General features: G+C 36.5%; 1 protein-coding gene across 32 annotated transcripts in view; it reads right to left on the reverse strand.

Annotated features, from left to right (window-relative positions):
* The window catches only part of LOC118633232 (sarcolemma associated protein), a 160,739-nt gene that overhangs the window by 93,746 nt on the left and 52,141 nt on the right, over positions 1 to 14,852 (reverse strand). For 19 of the 32 annotated variants that reach the window (XM_036266958.1, XM_036266957.1, XM_036266973.1 and 16 more), the window contains exon 2: positions 2,120 to 2,273. In XM_036266958.1, coding sequence (XP_036122851.1) covers positions 2,120 to 2,273 — 154 coding nt within the window. Of the gene's footprint in view, positions 1 to 2,119; positions 2,274 to 10,024; positions 10,044 to 14,852 lie in introns of those variants that run through there. The other 13 variants (XM_036266961.1, XM_036266960.1, XM_036266974.1 and 10 more) reach the window with 2 other exon arrangements.

Below are 14,852 nucleotides of genomic sequence, written 5' to 3' on the forward strand. Positions count from 1 at the left end.
CATTGTTGTCTATGTCCATTGGTTATGCATACCTGCATATAAGTTCTTTGGTTTATCTCATTACAGCATTTTCTAAAGAGAGTTTCTTATAGCTAGATAGGGAAGAAGAGTGGGAAGGAGCTGAGAAAGAGCCATTCCGTAAGTCATCTCCTTGGAGATCTGCATATATATTAACATATTAAACGCTCTGAAAGTTCCCCTTATCTTGGGTTAATTAAGATGTCCTGAATGTACCTGATTACATTATCCTATTATCAATTAACACCTATGAATTCTCTTTGGGAAATGCAAGCCAAGGAGATAGATATTCCTTGGAGGGAAAGACAGTGTAATCAAATTATCTATTTTCTGTGGGTTACTCACACTTGGGGCTCAGTTAAATGTTTGCTGAAGGACTTGGTAGCAGAAGAGGTGTGATGTGACAACAGCAGATGTTAGAGTGTCCACTGTAGCTGTTCTCAGTATGGCCATACATAAGTTGAGTTCTTTAATTAAGGAGTACTAAACATTTTGCATCAAAATACAAACTTTCTTTTCTATTTTATAATCGTAAATGGAAATTCCTAAAACTGTGGCCCTACACAAATGCAAATATCAAAACCCAACTCCCGCCCTGGTCTCAGGTTTGATTCCTGGTCAAGGACATGTACCTGGGTTGCAGGTCCAATCCCAGGCCCAGGTTGGGGTTGTGCAGGAGGCAACCAATCAATGTCTCTTTCTCTCTTCAATGTTTCTCTTCTTCTTTCTTTCTTTCTTTCTTTCTTTCTTCTTTCTTTCTTTCTTTCTTTCTTTCTTCTTTCCTTCCTTCTTCTTCCTTCCTTCCTTCCTTCCTTCCTTTCTTTCTTTCTTTTTCTTTTTCTTTTTCTTTCTCTCTCTCCCCCCGCCCCCCTTCTCTCCCTTCCCTTCTATTCTATCTAAAAAAATCAATGGAAAAATATCCTCAGGTGAGGATTAACAACAAAAAATATATGCACATGCACACGCACACCAGTATCACCACCACCACCCAATCCCCATGTATACTGTGTAAAATGTCAGAGACCGATGACTTAGGGTATTACCAGATCAGATTATGTTCAGAGAAAAATGAAAGAAGAAACCTGCCATTGGTTCCACTGTTCATATTAAACTAAGACAGTAGAACTGCACTCTTGTTTCCTATTCATTTAATTTTATAACTCAGCCATATAATTTCATGGTCATAAACAGAGTTACTAGCTATAGCCAGAAAGCTTCAGAGTTCTAAAAATACAGACAATTTATATTTATTCAGCTAGATAACTTCTAGTTTCAAACACTGAGACATGTCATTTTATATCTGTGATAGGTACTATTAGCTGATTTCAGAACTCTAATTTTGTTAGGGGCAACAATGCATACACAACTAGAAGGAATAAATTATAATTGACCTATGTCAATCATGGATCTCCTTCTCATCTTTGCCAGGTAATTTACTTCCCAGGCTCCTCTGTAGCTACAGGTAGCTATTTTTGTGACGTACCCGCGGCCAGTGAGACAAAAAGAGAAATTTGCTGGGAAGATTCTATAAAAGACTGTTCTTTCAACATAAAAAGAGAGCCACAGAAGGAAAGCATTTTGTCCTCACTTCCTCCTTTTTGCCTAGAACACTGGTGTGAAGAAAATAATGCCTGGGGCTGCAGCCATCACCCTCTGACCATGAGGCAAAAAGCTAAAGCCTAACAAACCAACATGTTAATGATAATAGCACGGGAAGAAAGTAAGACCCTGGATATCTGATGACATCACTGAGTTGCATGAACAAAGTCTGGACCTACCTATCTCCAGACTTCTTGTTAACAACAAATATCTTTATGGTTTAAGCTCTTATTGGTTGAGTACAGAGTCACTGCAGCCAATTGTTTCCTAGTTGACACAGTGTGCCCTATGTTTTCATACTGTGATGAAAAATATAAATTACTAACATTTCATATTTTAAAATTTTATAAAAGGAATAGGGGATATGAGAGACTTTTAACTTTCAATGCATATAATGCCGTATTTAAATGGCTTCTATGAGCACAAAATATTTTGTAACATTTAATGACAGAATAAAAATATAAAGTTTAAAAGACAAATAATAGGAAAAGCTGATCCATACCCGTACCTTTCCGTGTGTTCTCCGTCACATCTACCCCAAACTGGATAATGTCACCAGAAAGAATTTCACATGGTGGACTTTCTTCAGAGCCTCGACTCAATCTCTGGCTATTTATAAAGGTACCATTACTACTTTTAGTGTCTTGAAGATAAAACTGCAAAAATAAAATTGGAAAAAAAAAGAGCCAAGGATTAACAGTAATAATTCCAAATCTACATTACAAAAAGTACAAAAGTACCTCCAACTTTCAAATCAAACCACTTGTTTCAGCTAAGGTTCTCATTATATATATATATATATATATATATATATATATATATATATATATATTTTGGAGACTTAAAATCCAGCTAGACAAAATAGTACAATCATTTTGGAAACTAGTATATAAGGTCCTCAAAATGTTAAACATTAAGTTAGCATATGACCCAGGAATTCCACTCTGAGGTATACACTCAAGAAAACTGACAATATATGTCCTCACAAAAACTCGTATGCAGTGTTCACAGCAGCATTTATTCCTAATGGCCAAAAAGTAGAAACAACCCAAATTCCATCAACTGATGAATGGGTAAACAAAATACAGTATATTCATATGATTTTATATTATTTGGCAATAAAAAGGAATGAAGTATTGATTCACGCTATAACATGGATGAACCTTTAAAAGATTTTATTAAGTAGGCTGCTTTACCTCCCCTTCACAAAGTTTAAGCCATTTATAGACATCATTTCTAGTTTTTAAAAAATCTATTAACGTTTTATTATTTGGTGTTTTTATTGTGATTGCCAACTTTAAAAAGTAGGCAATTTGTAAGCACTGATGCAGTTCTCAGAATAGAATCGTGCTTCCAAAGTACCTATGATGTCAGCAATTTCTTCTTTGCGGACAATTGACTGTTGAAATAAAATGAGCAATGGAAAAAAAAAAAGATTTTATTAAGTAAAAGAAGTCAGTCACAAAAGACCATATATTATGTAATTCTATTAATATGAAATATCCAAAATAAGCAAATCCATAGAGACAAAAGTACATTAGTAATTACGATGGGCTGAGGTGCTAGGATGTTGGGGTGGAAGGTGGGAATGACTGCTAATGGGTATAAGGTTTCTTTTTGGAATGATTAAAATGTTCTAAAATAAGATAGTGGTGATGGTTTCATAACTGTGAATATATTAAAAACCTCTAAATTATATACTTTAAAAGGGTGAACTTTATGATATATAAATTACATCTCAATAAATTTTCTTTTTTTTTTTAAAGCTAGTTAGGCAAAATTCTAATTCTATCTTTCCATCTCACTCAGACTTTGTAATTTCCTAGGATATCTGGGTTAAATCAAAGGAAATGTTGTTTATTCTACAGGCAGGACAAATGGTTTTAGGTAACACTTATAATTAATAGCTATCAGTTAGTTAACATACTGATATTAGGACCGATACATCTGCAGTAAATTTTTGTGTTAAACAGACTGGAGACACTAGAAATGAAAATAATGGAAGTAATTATGAAGGGACTATTTCCTGGCCTCCCAAACTTGCCTTTCATCACTTAGTAATCTTCCTTCTTTAAAAGGGAAGGGTTAGGAAGAAGCATACGAAATTTACCTGTTTATCACCTGTCCATCCTAAAGGAAATTAAGAACAACTGCAGTTCCTCACACACAATAGACTTCCCAGGAAAAGGACAACCAATAAAAAAAGCAGCAGCTTTCTTTTTAAAAATTTCCTACACTCTCTAGCCCTGATTATTCTAGCAACATATTTTCACTGAATTCCTTCCTAAGGGGAAAAAAAAACACCAACCTAATATTTATTAAAATACATGTTACACCTCCAGGCTGTCATTTAACCTTAACATTAAAGCTGTGATACAGATATTACTACCTTTTATAAATGAGAAAAGTGAGGCAAAGGCAAGTATTTTTCCAAAGGTCATAGAGCTGTGGAACACAGGAGGATTTAAATAAGAGAATTAAAGGGACCATCTTTCCCATTACTTCACATTGACCTTTATATTTCATTTATACTCCATTCCTCCCACAGGCTCTCTTCTAAAATGAAACACAACAAAAGAAGAAGCAATTTGCAGAAAAAATGAAAATGACATTTCTTTTCATTAATACTTAGGTGACAATATAAAGGCCACCAGGCTATCTATAAATGATTTACTCTGTTATAATTCAAAAGAGACCAACTGTTACTTTGGCTGGCAGTTTGTATATTTAATTACAAACCATAATAAAGAAAATTGTATTAATATTTTACAAGTCCATTTGAAATTTACAGGCCTTAACATTTCATACCAGGGAGAATAACACAAGCAATAAACTCAAGTAAGAACACTTCTCCTCAAAATTTTTCTATACTAGAACCTACTGTTACACTGTATAAGGAAGTTTGTCTTTTGTTTTATTTATTTAGTTAGTTAACCCTCACCTGAAGATATTTTTTCTATTGATTTTTAGAGATAGTGGGGGTGGGGGGGCTCAGCCAGTATGGCTCAGTGGATTGAAAGTCAATCCCACAGACTGAGGCCCAGGTTCTATTCCCAGTCAGGGCACATGCCCAGGTTGCAGGCTCGATCCCTAGTAGGGATGTACAGGAGGCAGCTAATCGGTGTTCCTGTCTCATATCCATGTTTCTACCTCTCTCTCTAAAAAAAAAAAAATCAATAAAAACATATTAAAAAAAAAAAGAAGGGGGGAGGGAGGGAAAGGGAAAAACAGAGGGAGAGAGAGAGAGAAAGAAACATCAATTGGTTGCCTCCTGCACGAATCTTGACAGGGATCAAACCTGCAACCCAGGTATGTGCCCTTGACCAGGAATATAACCAGAGATGCTCTAAACCACTGAGCCACACTAGCCAGGGTTGTTTTTGTCTTTTAATAAATATACTCTTAGGAAATGTGGTGATATCTGGATTCCGGTCTGCCCAGAATTTTCAACAATGTGTGCCATGGCAAAACAAATAAAGGGATTATACTAGATTTACAGTAGTTTTCAAACTTCAAGTTCTGATCCATTAATGTGACTAAGTTAATTTAGTGGGCTGCAACTAGCATTTCATTGTAAACATTAAAGAGAACAGAATATAAATAATATATGAAATGAGGTTCAGTACTATTTAGCAAACTTAAGAAAACAAAAAGGTGTGTGTGAACACCTCATGTTTTATAATTCTAAAACCACAACATTTCAAATAAAAAAATCAATATTAACCCAGGTTCTTTTATTCTGACACATCTATATTATTGTCCAAAGCACTCCATGGTACCTTTGGCATCCATTTAGCTTAAACATATCGTTTACATGAGTTGCTCATTCTTTCTTTGCTCTCAACCTAATGGCTTCCATACACCTTAGAATAAAGTCCAAAGTTCTTACCATTATTGCTTATAATCTGGCTCCTGGTTCCTCTCCAAACTTGATCACTTCCACCATTCTATTCCCTCATCTCTCCCAGCCACACTAACCTCCACTCATGCCCCTGAGTCTCTGCACTTGCGTAGAGCTAGACATCATTTGTTTACTTCCCTTAAGAAATATTTGGTTGATATGGTTTAATCTTCTGTCTTTGGTTGCTTTGAAAGATTGATATAAAAAAATGTTTCTGCACCACCTATGAAACATCTGCCATTATTCAGTCTACATTGAACAGAAGCTATTCTATTTCAAATCAAGTTAGGTTCCTCAAGGTACATATAAAGAAGTCAACTTGTTTGCTAGGGACTGAGAAAGGACTGTGCTTACCGTACCTGGATGTATTTCCTGTAAGTAGGGACATTAACTGGTCCTTTGTCACTCTCTATCCAGAAATATTTTTCTCCATATTTATGCTGATAAACCTTCTTCTACCAGGTATGTCCCTACCCCTCTAAAAGAAATCAGTGTGGGCTATTCTAAAAAAAAAAACAACCCTGGTAAAACTTTAGCTATCTTTATTTCCTAACAGCCCAAGGGATGCCCAAAAGCAGCACTAGTGCTCACACTAGCCATGGACCATTTACTTTGATGTTGAGGCATGTAAGTAGTTCAGAATTCATAAAACAATCTGTGGCTTGTGGCCAAAGTTCAACTTTCACTGTGTTCAGGCTTTATCTTGAATTAACCCTTTGCTCTCCCATGAATGAATTGTTAAGCTCCCAGATATCAAGCATTGACAGTGATCCTTGAACTGAAAGGTTGTCCCTGCCCCATGTTCCTTTTCCTTGTCTCTTGCTGATCACAATTACTTTCAATGACACAGGGACAGCACTTTACAGGTTGCATAATTTGTTCTTTGGCTTTCTGAACAGAAGTTCAGAATGAACAGAAAGTTCCTGCTGTTCATTCCATAAACAAATACATTTTGAATCACTTTCAACTTTGTTACAAAGAGTAAATACTTTCATTTCCATTGTAATAATAAACTGCTTTTTACTAGTCCTTTCTACATCGATAAGTTTTACAATACCCAAACACCAACAAATTAATAACATCTGAACTAAAGCTTCAGAACAAAGCACAGACATAGTAGACGTGCCATAGGCCAGAGGTCAGAAACTCTAAGTCCATACTTAGGGGAATTAAAAAAATTTTTTTTAATTGATTTTAGAGGGAGGGAGGGAGAAAGAAAGGGCCTGAGGGAGAGAGAGAGGAACAGAGATTTGTTGTTACACTTTATTCATTCATTGGTTGATTCTTATTATGTTCCCTGACCAGCGATCGAACCCACAAAGTTGGTATATGAGGACAATGTTCTAACCAACTGAGCTATCTGGCCAGGGCCACACAGGGCATTTTAAAAATGTGAATGCAGAATGGATTAGGATTCTAGATGGCAAATGCTGTACCGTGTGTGTATGTGTTTGTGTGTGTGTGTGTGTGTGTGTGTGTGTGTGTAAGATTTTTAACTGATTTTTAGAGACAGAGGAAGTCAGAGGGAGAAAGAAAAAAACATCAGTTCGAGAGCAGAAGATTGATGGTCTGCCTTCTGCATGTCCCTCACTAGGGATTGAGCTGCAACCCAGGAATGTGCCCTGATCTAGAATCAACCTGGCAACCCTTCAGTGCACAGGATGCCACCCAACCAACTGACCACAAGGGCTAGAGCATGTATAATGTATTTGTAATCTACCTGAATCACCACCTAAACTAAAATAGAACAGAGTAATTAAGGTAGCAAAACCAAAATCCCACAGACAACTTTTACAACAAAAGGAGGTGACAAGGTATCCACATGAACTTCAAAATACAAGTGAGAAAAACCATGATGAGCCACAGCACCTGCATAAAATCAGCACCTGTGCAGAAGGATGCACAGGGAAGTAATGGGGCATTTGAGGGGCTTAAGGAGAACATCAAAATAGTCACTAGGGCCCTGGCCGGTTTGGCTCAGCGGTTAGAGCGTCAGTCTGCGGTACAGAGAGACCCGGGTTCGGTTCCCGCTAAGGGCACGTACCTCGGTTGCAGTTTGTCCCCGGCCCTGGTTGGTCGTGCGGGTGGCAGCCACTCGATGTGTCCCTTCACATCGATGTTTCTCTCTCTCTCTCCCTTACTCTCTCCCTCCCACTGTATCTGTACAAAAAATGGAAAAATATCCTCGGGTGAGGATAAACAAACAAACAAACAAAAAAAAACAAAAAAACAAAAACAAAATAGTCACTAGGTATTTACTAGACGGTATGATGGCCAATTTGAGAAGAAAAGCTAAAAATTGGAAAGATTTAGCCCAATCCAATAACAAGTGAGTGCCAGGTAAGTTTGGGGAAAGACTGGAGCAGTTTGAGTCATATAAATTCTTAAAATTAACCCCCAACAAAAGCTGCTTCCAGAATAGTGCTCCACACTGGGAGAAAGCTACTAGGTATGGAACCAAAAATGAGCAAAACAGGGACAATAGAGATAAGGAAAGAAGACGTCCAGATAAAAGTAGAGAAGGAAAAGGGAAGTCACCATATTTTTAAACATTTTATAAAAATCAAAAACAGAAGAGGGAGCTCTGTGACATTATAAAAGCTATCCTGAATCCTGACCCCTTCTAAAAGTTCAGGAAAACAAATTTCACATAAAAATAAGCAACAGGAAAATGTCAAGGTCCCATCCCACACAGTTATTTTAAGAAAAAGGAGAATGAAGAGCAGAATAACATCCCTACAGATAATGAAAGACAGACCTTGTATGCACATCAAAATTATAACATACTATTTTAAAACAAGCTAAAACGAATTATAAAAGTAATTCAAGACATGTAAGAAAAACATGAATCACAATTATAAAACTCTAGAAAAGGTGAAAGAACTCCAAAAAGAAATAGGAACAAAAGGAAAAAAATCACTTCAGAAATGAATACAAAATTAGGACACGTGTGCCTAAATATAACAGATAATGCATTAATAAAAAAAAAAAAAAAAAGAAGAAGAAAAAATTTTAAAATAAGAAATTAAGAAAGTGATATCAGCAAAATGGAGTAGGCAGCTCTAAGCTCAGAAAGTTTCTAAGTTCAGAAATTTTGAAAAACAATCAACACTGTCAGGACCAACTTTGTTAGAACTCTGAAAAACAGTTTTACAGAAGCCAGTAAATACTGTACTGAATCAAGAAAAAGGCAACATAAAAATGGTAGGATATCTTTGTAGCATAACTTACCCTAGTCCCATCCCTTTCCCCAGTACAACAGAAGTCTTTTTTTTTATCCTCACCCGAGGACATTTTTCCATTTTTTGTACAGAGAGAGTGGGAGGGAGAGAGAGAGAGAGAGAGAGAGAGAGAAACATCGACGTGAAAGGGACACATCGATTGGCTGCCACCCGCAAGACCAACCAGGGCTGGGGACAAACTGCAACCAAGGTACACGCCCTTAGCAGAAACTGAACCCGTGTCTCTCTGGACTGCAGGCCGATGCTCTAACCACTGAGCCAAACCGGCCAGGGCACAACAGAAGTCTTAAATACACGAGCCTGCATTCTCAGTGTAAAACCCTGGTACTTGGTTCCAGAGGGAGCCAAGTAGAGTTAAATCTCAAATTATTGTGTCTATCTGTTCTATTCTGCCTGGGGCTATCTGACAGATGGACTAAAGGCTCTTATCTCTGTTTAGCCTAACTTGGAACTCACGCTAAAAATAAATGGGATTTATCCCAAGTAGTTCTATATAATAAAGTCAACCAACGTATCACATTAATAGAAAAAAGGAAAAACACACACACATGATCATTGATCATCCAAGTTTATGCAAAAAAAGTCCTGACAAAGTCCAATACCCTTTCATGATAAAAACATTCAGAAAGCTAGGATTAGAAGGAAACTTCCCCGACACGACAGAGAACATTTATAAAAAATCTATAGGTAACATAACACTCAATGATGAAAGACTGAAAGCTTTCTTCTTAAGATCAAGAACATGATAAAGAAGCCTGCATTCATCACTGCTGTGTAATACTGGACTGGAAGTTCTAGCCAGGTACAAGAAAAATAAATAAAAAACATCCACACTGGAAAGAAATTGAAAAATTCTAAAATACTAATTCGAAAAGATATATGCATCCCTATGTTTATTGCAGCATTATTTACAATAGTCAAGATATGGAAGTAACCTAAGTGTCCATCAATAAATGACTGAAAAAAAAATATGGTAGCTATATACAATGGAATACTACTTGGCCATAAAAGAGAATAAAATTTTACCATCTGTGACAACATGAATGAATTTAGAGGGTATTATGCTAAGTGACAAAGTCAGACAAAGACAGCATCATATGATTTCACTCATATGTGGAATCTAAAAAACAATATAAACAAACAAAACAGAAACAAATTCATAGATACAGAGAACTGTTGACAGCTGCCAGATGGGGGAGGAGGGGCGATTAGGGAACTGAGTGAAAAAAGGTGAAGGGATCAAGAAGTACAAATTGGTTCCCACCTGGTGTGTCTTAATGGACTGAGCATTGTTCCACGGCCTGAGAAGTCCTGGTTCGATTTCCGGTCAGAGCACATGCCCAGCTTGCGGGCTTGATCCCCAGTGGGGGGCGTACAGAAGGCAGCTGATTGATGTTTCTCTCTCTCTCTCTCCCTTCCTATCTAAAAAATCAATTAAAAAAAAAAAGACACACAAAGTGGCAGTTACAAAATAGTCACAGGGATGTAAAGTACAGCATAGGGAATATAGTCAATCATATTGTTAATAACTATGTATGGTGCAAAGTAGATATCAGACTTATGAGGGATCACTTTGTAAGTTTTATAAATATCTAACCACTATGCCTTATACCTGAAACTAGTATAATATTGAATGTCAATTATAACTGAAAAAACATTTTTGTTTTAAAGATTTTGTTTTAAAGATTTTGTGTAAGCCAGGGCTCCACTGAATTTTTATCTCAGCTATTATTTCACTAGAAATAAAAGTTATAAAGGAAAGCCCTGGCTGGGTTGCTCAGTTGGTTGGAGTATCATTCTGTATACCAAAAGGTTGCAGGTTAGATCCCCGGTCAGGGCATGTAAAGAAGGCAACTGATCGATGTTTCTCTCTCACATCAATGTTTTGCTCTCTCTCTCTTTCCTATCTACTCTCTCTAAACCAATAAACATAGCCTTGGGTGAGGATTAAAAAAAAGTTGAAAGGAATAAGTAAACTATGTCTAGTCACAGATGACTGACCTCTATATAAAAAAATTCCACAGAGCCTGGCTGGTGTGGCTCACTGGTTGAGCATCGACCCATGCACCAAGAGGTCACCGGTTCGATTCCTGGTCAGGGCACATGCCCAGGTTGTGGGCCAAATCCCCAGTGGGGAGCATGTTTCTATCTCTCTCTCCCTCTCCCTTCCTCTCTAAAATCAATAAAGAAAAAAATATTTTAAAAAAAATCCCACAGAATTCACAGGAAAGTGACTAGAGTTAATAAATGAATTCAGCAATGTTGCAGCTTAGATGATAAACACAAAAATCAGCTGTGTTTTTATACATCAACAACAAACAAGCCAAAAGGACAATTAAGAAAGCAATTCCATTTACAATAGCATCTAACTAAGATACCTAGGAATAAATTTAACCAAAGAAATAAAAGACTTGTATACTGAAAACTACAAAATACTGTTGAAAGAAATTAAAGACTTAAATAAACGGAACAACAGCCCATATTAATGGATTGAAAGACAATATTGTTAGGGTGTCAATTTTAACCAAAGTGATGTACAGATTCAATGCAATACCTATCAAAATGCCAACAGCCCCCTCCTTTTTAAACAGAAATGGAAGTTGACCCTCAAATTCATATGGAATTGCAATGGACCTTGAATAGGCAAAACTATCTTTAAAAAGAACTAAATTGGAGGATGCATGCTTCCTGTAGTCAAAACTTACTGCCAAACTGCAGTAATCAAAACAGTGTGGCACTGCCATAAATGGAATAACAGTCGGGAAACAAATCTGTCCATCTGACAGCTAAGGTGCCAAGTCCACACAATAGGAAAAGATCAGTCTCCAACAAATGGTCCTGAGACAAATGGATAATCACACAAAAAAGAATAAAGTTGACCCTTACCTCATTCTAAACACAAATAAATAGATCAAAGATTTCAATATAAGATCTAAAACCATGAACTACTTTTCAGGCATTATTTATTAAAATATTTTTTTCTGCCCCTTTCTCTCACTCTTCTTCTGGGATTTCCACAATGTATATATTGGTACACTTGGTGTCCCATTGGTCCCTCAGATACTAGCCATTTTTCTTCATCTTTTTTTTCCCTCTGGTCCTTTACTTCTGCCTGCTCAAACCTGCTAATGAATCTTCCACTGAATTTTTTTTTTCCCTTCATTTTTTGTTTAGATAGAGCAGGAGGGAGAGAGAGAGAGAGAGAGAGAGAGAGAGAAACATCGACGTGAAAGGGACACATCGAGTGGCTGCCACCTGCACAACTCAACCAGGGCCAGGGACAAACTGTAACTGAGGTACATGCCCTTAGCTGGAACCGAACCCAGGTCTCTCTGGACCGCAGGTCGACGCTCTAACTGCTCAGCCAAACCGGCCAGGGCTCCACTGAATTTTTATCTCAGCTATTATACTTTTTACAATTTCTATCTCCCCATTGTACCTCTCTACTTGTTCATAAATTATTCTCCTGATTTCCTTTAGTTCTTTGTCAACAGTTTCCTTCAGCATTCTCAGTATATTTAAAATAGTTAAAGTCTTGCGCTAGCTAGTTTGGTTCAGTGGTTAGAGCGCCAGCCACGGACCAATGACTCGTGAGTTCAATTCTAGTCAAGGGCACATACCTTGGTTGCGGTTCCTCCCTGGCCCTGGCTGGGTCGTGCAGGAGGCAACCAGTGGTTGTGTCTCTCTCACATCGATGTTTCTCTCTCTCCCTCCCTTCCACTCTATCTGATGATAAATAGAAAAATATCCTTGGGTTAGGATTAACAACAACAACAAAAAAACCAGCTAAAATCTTTGTCTAATAAGTCCAATGTCTGGACTTCCTCAGGAATGGTCTCACAACTACTGCAGATTTGACAGTTATTCCTTCAAAAACTCCACAATGCCTCCCTCCTCTCCTACTTAGACTAAATACTCTCTGGTCTTTCAGTCCAAATTTATGAAATCCCATTTTGTTTATGAAGTTTTCCTAAAGCAATCACAATAGAAAGAGCCAATTTCAACTCTAACTCAACCTTTTAGGCAAATCATTCAGTCTATAACATTTACTTTGCACCTATCTCAGAGAGATTGCACATCTATCAAATCTAATGCAGAGGAACTCTACACTGACAATAAACTAAGAGAGTATAAAATGAATACCAAAATTCTGAGAGGCTGGTGAGAAATATAGTTAGGCACAGTCAGTTGGTAAGGATGCACTTATGTGTGAGGGTGGTGATCTGAATAAAAGGCAAGGAGAAGGAGAAGGTGGAGGAGGAACAGGTTATTGCAGTACAATTACATATAGTTAATTTAAGGCCCAGCCCCAGAGGGTAACAAAAAAGGAAGCAGTGATAGAGTGAAGCTGTAAGAGAGGGCTTTGTGCATTGTACTAAGGAGTTGATGTTTCTTAAGAGTGAAGCCACTACTAAATAATTTGATAAAAAGTACTATTTTAGGGAGATTACTCTAACAGCTCTGATAATTGAGCAGCTGTGTGTAGGACGAACTGCAGTGGGAGTCACTAGAAATAGGGAGATCCATGGTTTGTGCATTTTTGCCACCAACAATTTAGTTATTTCTAAAGAGTATACAAGTCTTTATATGCATATTATATGCAAATTTGTTTGTTTATATAACCTTCCTAGCTTCCTGACTAGCAAAGTACCACAAGTTTCAGAGGCTGAACTTTTTAAATTGTGCCACTGAAAAGGAAAATATAAAATTTTATTCATATGCGATAGGAAAAAACATAGAAAAGTGATAAAATGTTTTTGCCAAAATATAATTTCACATATAACTAGAAGAAACTTGTCAACATATATGTATCCAGAAGTCTTGTAAATATTATAAACTTGCCAGGATTTTTCCATCACCAAGTGACATTCCAGACACATTCATTGTAAAGTAATTTTTTTTCTTGTGGAGTTACACTACAAGTGAAAGAGGAGAAAAGGTATTTTTCTCTTTCTACATAGAAACAAAAATAAGATTATGAAGGCCAGAAGTAAAGAAGGTAGAAAAGCAAAAACTTTTTTAATTTAATGAGAACATTAAAACACAAAACACAGCTAGAGTGATTACAACCTTTTAAAATATGCAATCAAATTGTGACAATCCTTCACTAGGATTTAGGACAAAATAAATTAGATTTCTGAAGCTCAGCAAGACACGATATAAACATATCAGAATATTACAGTTCTGAGAGGTGAGACATTGAAAGCCTACACCAAATTCTAAATTGAAGATTAACCTATTTCCCACATTCCAAAGCTGATGGGTTGACAAGCAAATCCTAATTATTTTCTCCTCTAATGGTGTGTTAATCATAGCAAGATGCATCCAACTTTGTCTTTGAGCCTCCTACTTAGGTACTGGTATTAAAGAACACATACTGATTCCAAACTCAATCTTTTTAACACCAAGAGATCTCTAATAACCTCAAAGAATGCAAAATTTTAATTCCAATATTTAAAATAAATACGTGTTTATTAAAAGGCCATGTATTTTAGCATATTAAGGATAGAACACGGGAATATTGTGATACTTTAAATACACAATAATGACTATATTTTATAGGTCATTATTATCCTCATAAAATGGTAGCTTAAACCATCCTGAGATTAGCTGAAACAACAAAATAATTGCACCACCACTCTTTACCTCTGATAGTTAAAAAAAACTTCACTCATAGAATAATAGTCTTGTTTGCCACAAAAGGAAATCATTGTGATCACATTTGTGGAAAATATAGAACAAGGTCACTATGTTTAAAAGATGTAGGCTTACATGTTGTTTAATAATGCACACTATGGCTAGATCTAAGGACAGCTGATATTGATTTGTATAGTCACTAAGAGGTAGAAGAGAGAGAGAAAAACAAACGTTTTCCATTAAAGATTGGCAAAATTGGCAAAACATAGGAATCTAGATATTATTTAGGGAAAAAAGTTGCCCACACATAAAACAATTTATTTGGCAAACAAATTTTATGGAAATGTTAAAAAATGCAAATAGTACATCTGCCCCCAAAACAAACATTCATAGCTGCTTTAAAGATTTTTATTTTTATTTATTTATTTTTTTATCCTCACCTGAGGACTTCTTTT

Source organism: Molossus molossus, unplaced genomic scaffold (assembly GCF_014108415.1).
Source record: "Molossus molossus isolate mMolMol1 unplaced genomic scaffold, mMolMol1.p scaffold_m16_p_18, whole genome shotgun sequence".
Lineage (NCBI taxonomy): Eukaryota > Metazoa > Chordata > Mammalia > Chiroptera > Molossidae > Molossus > Molossus molossus.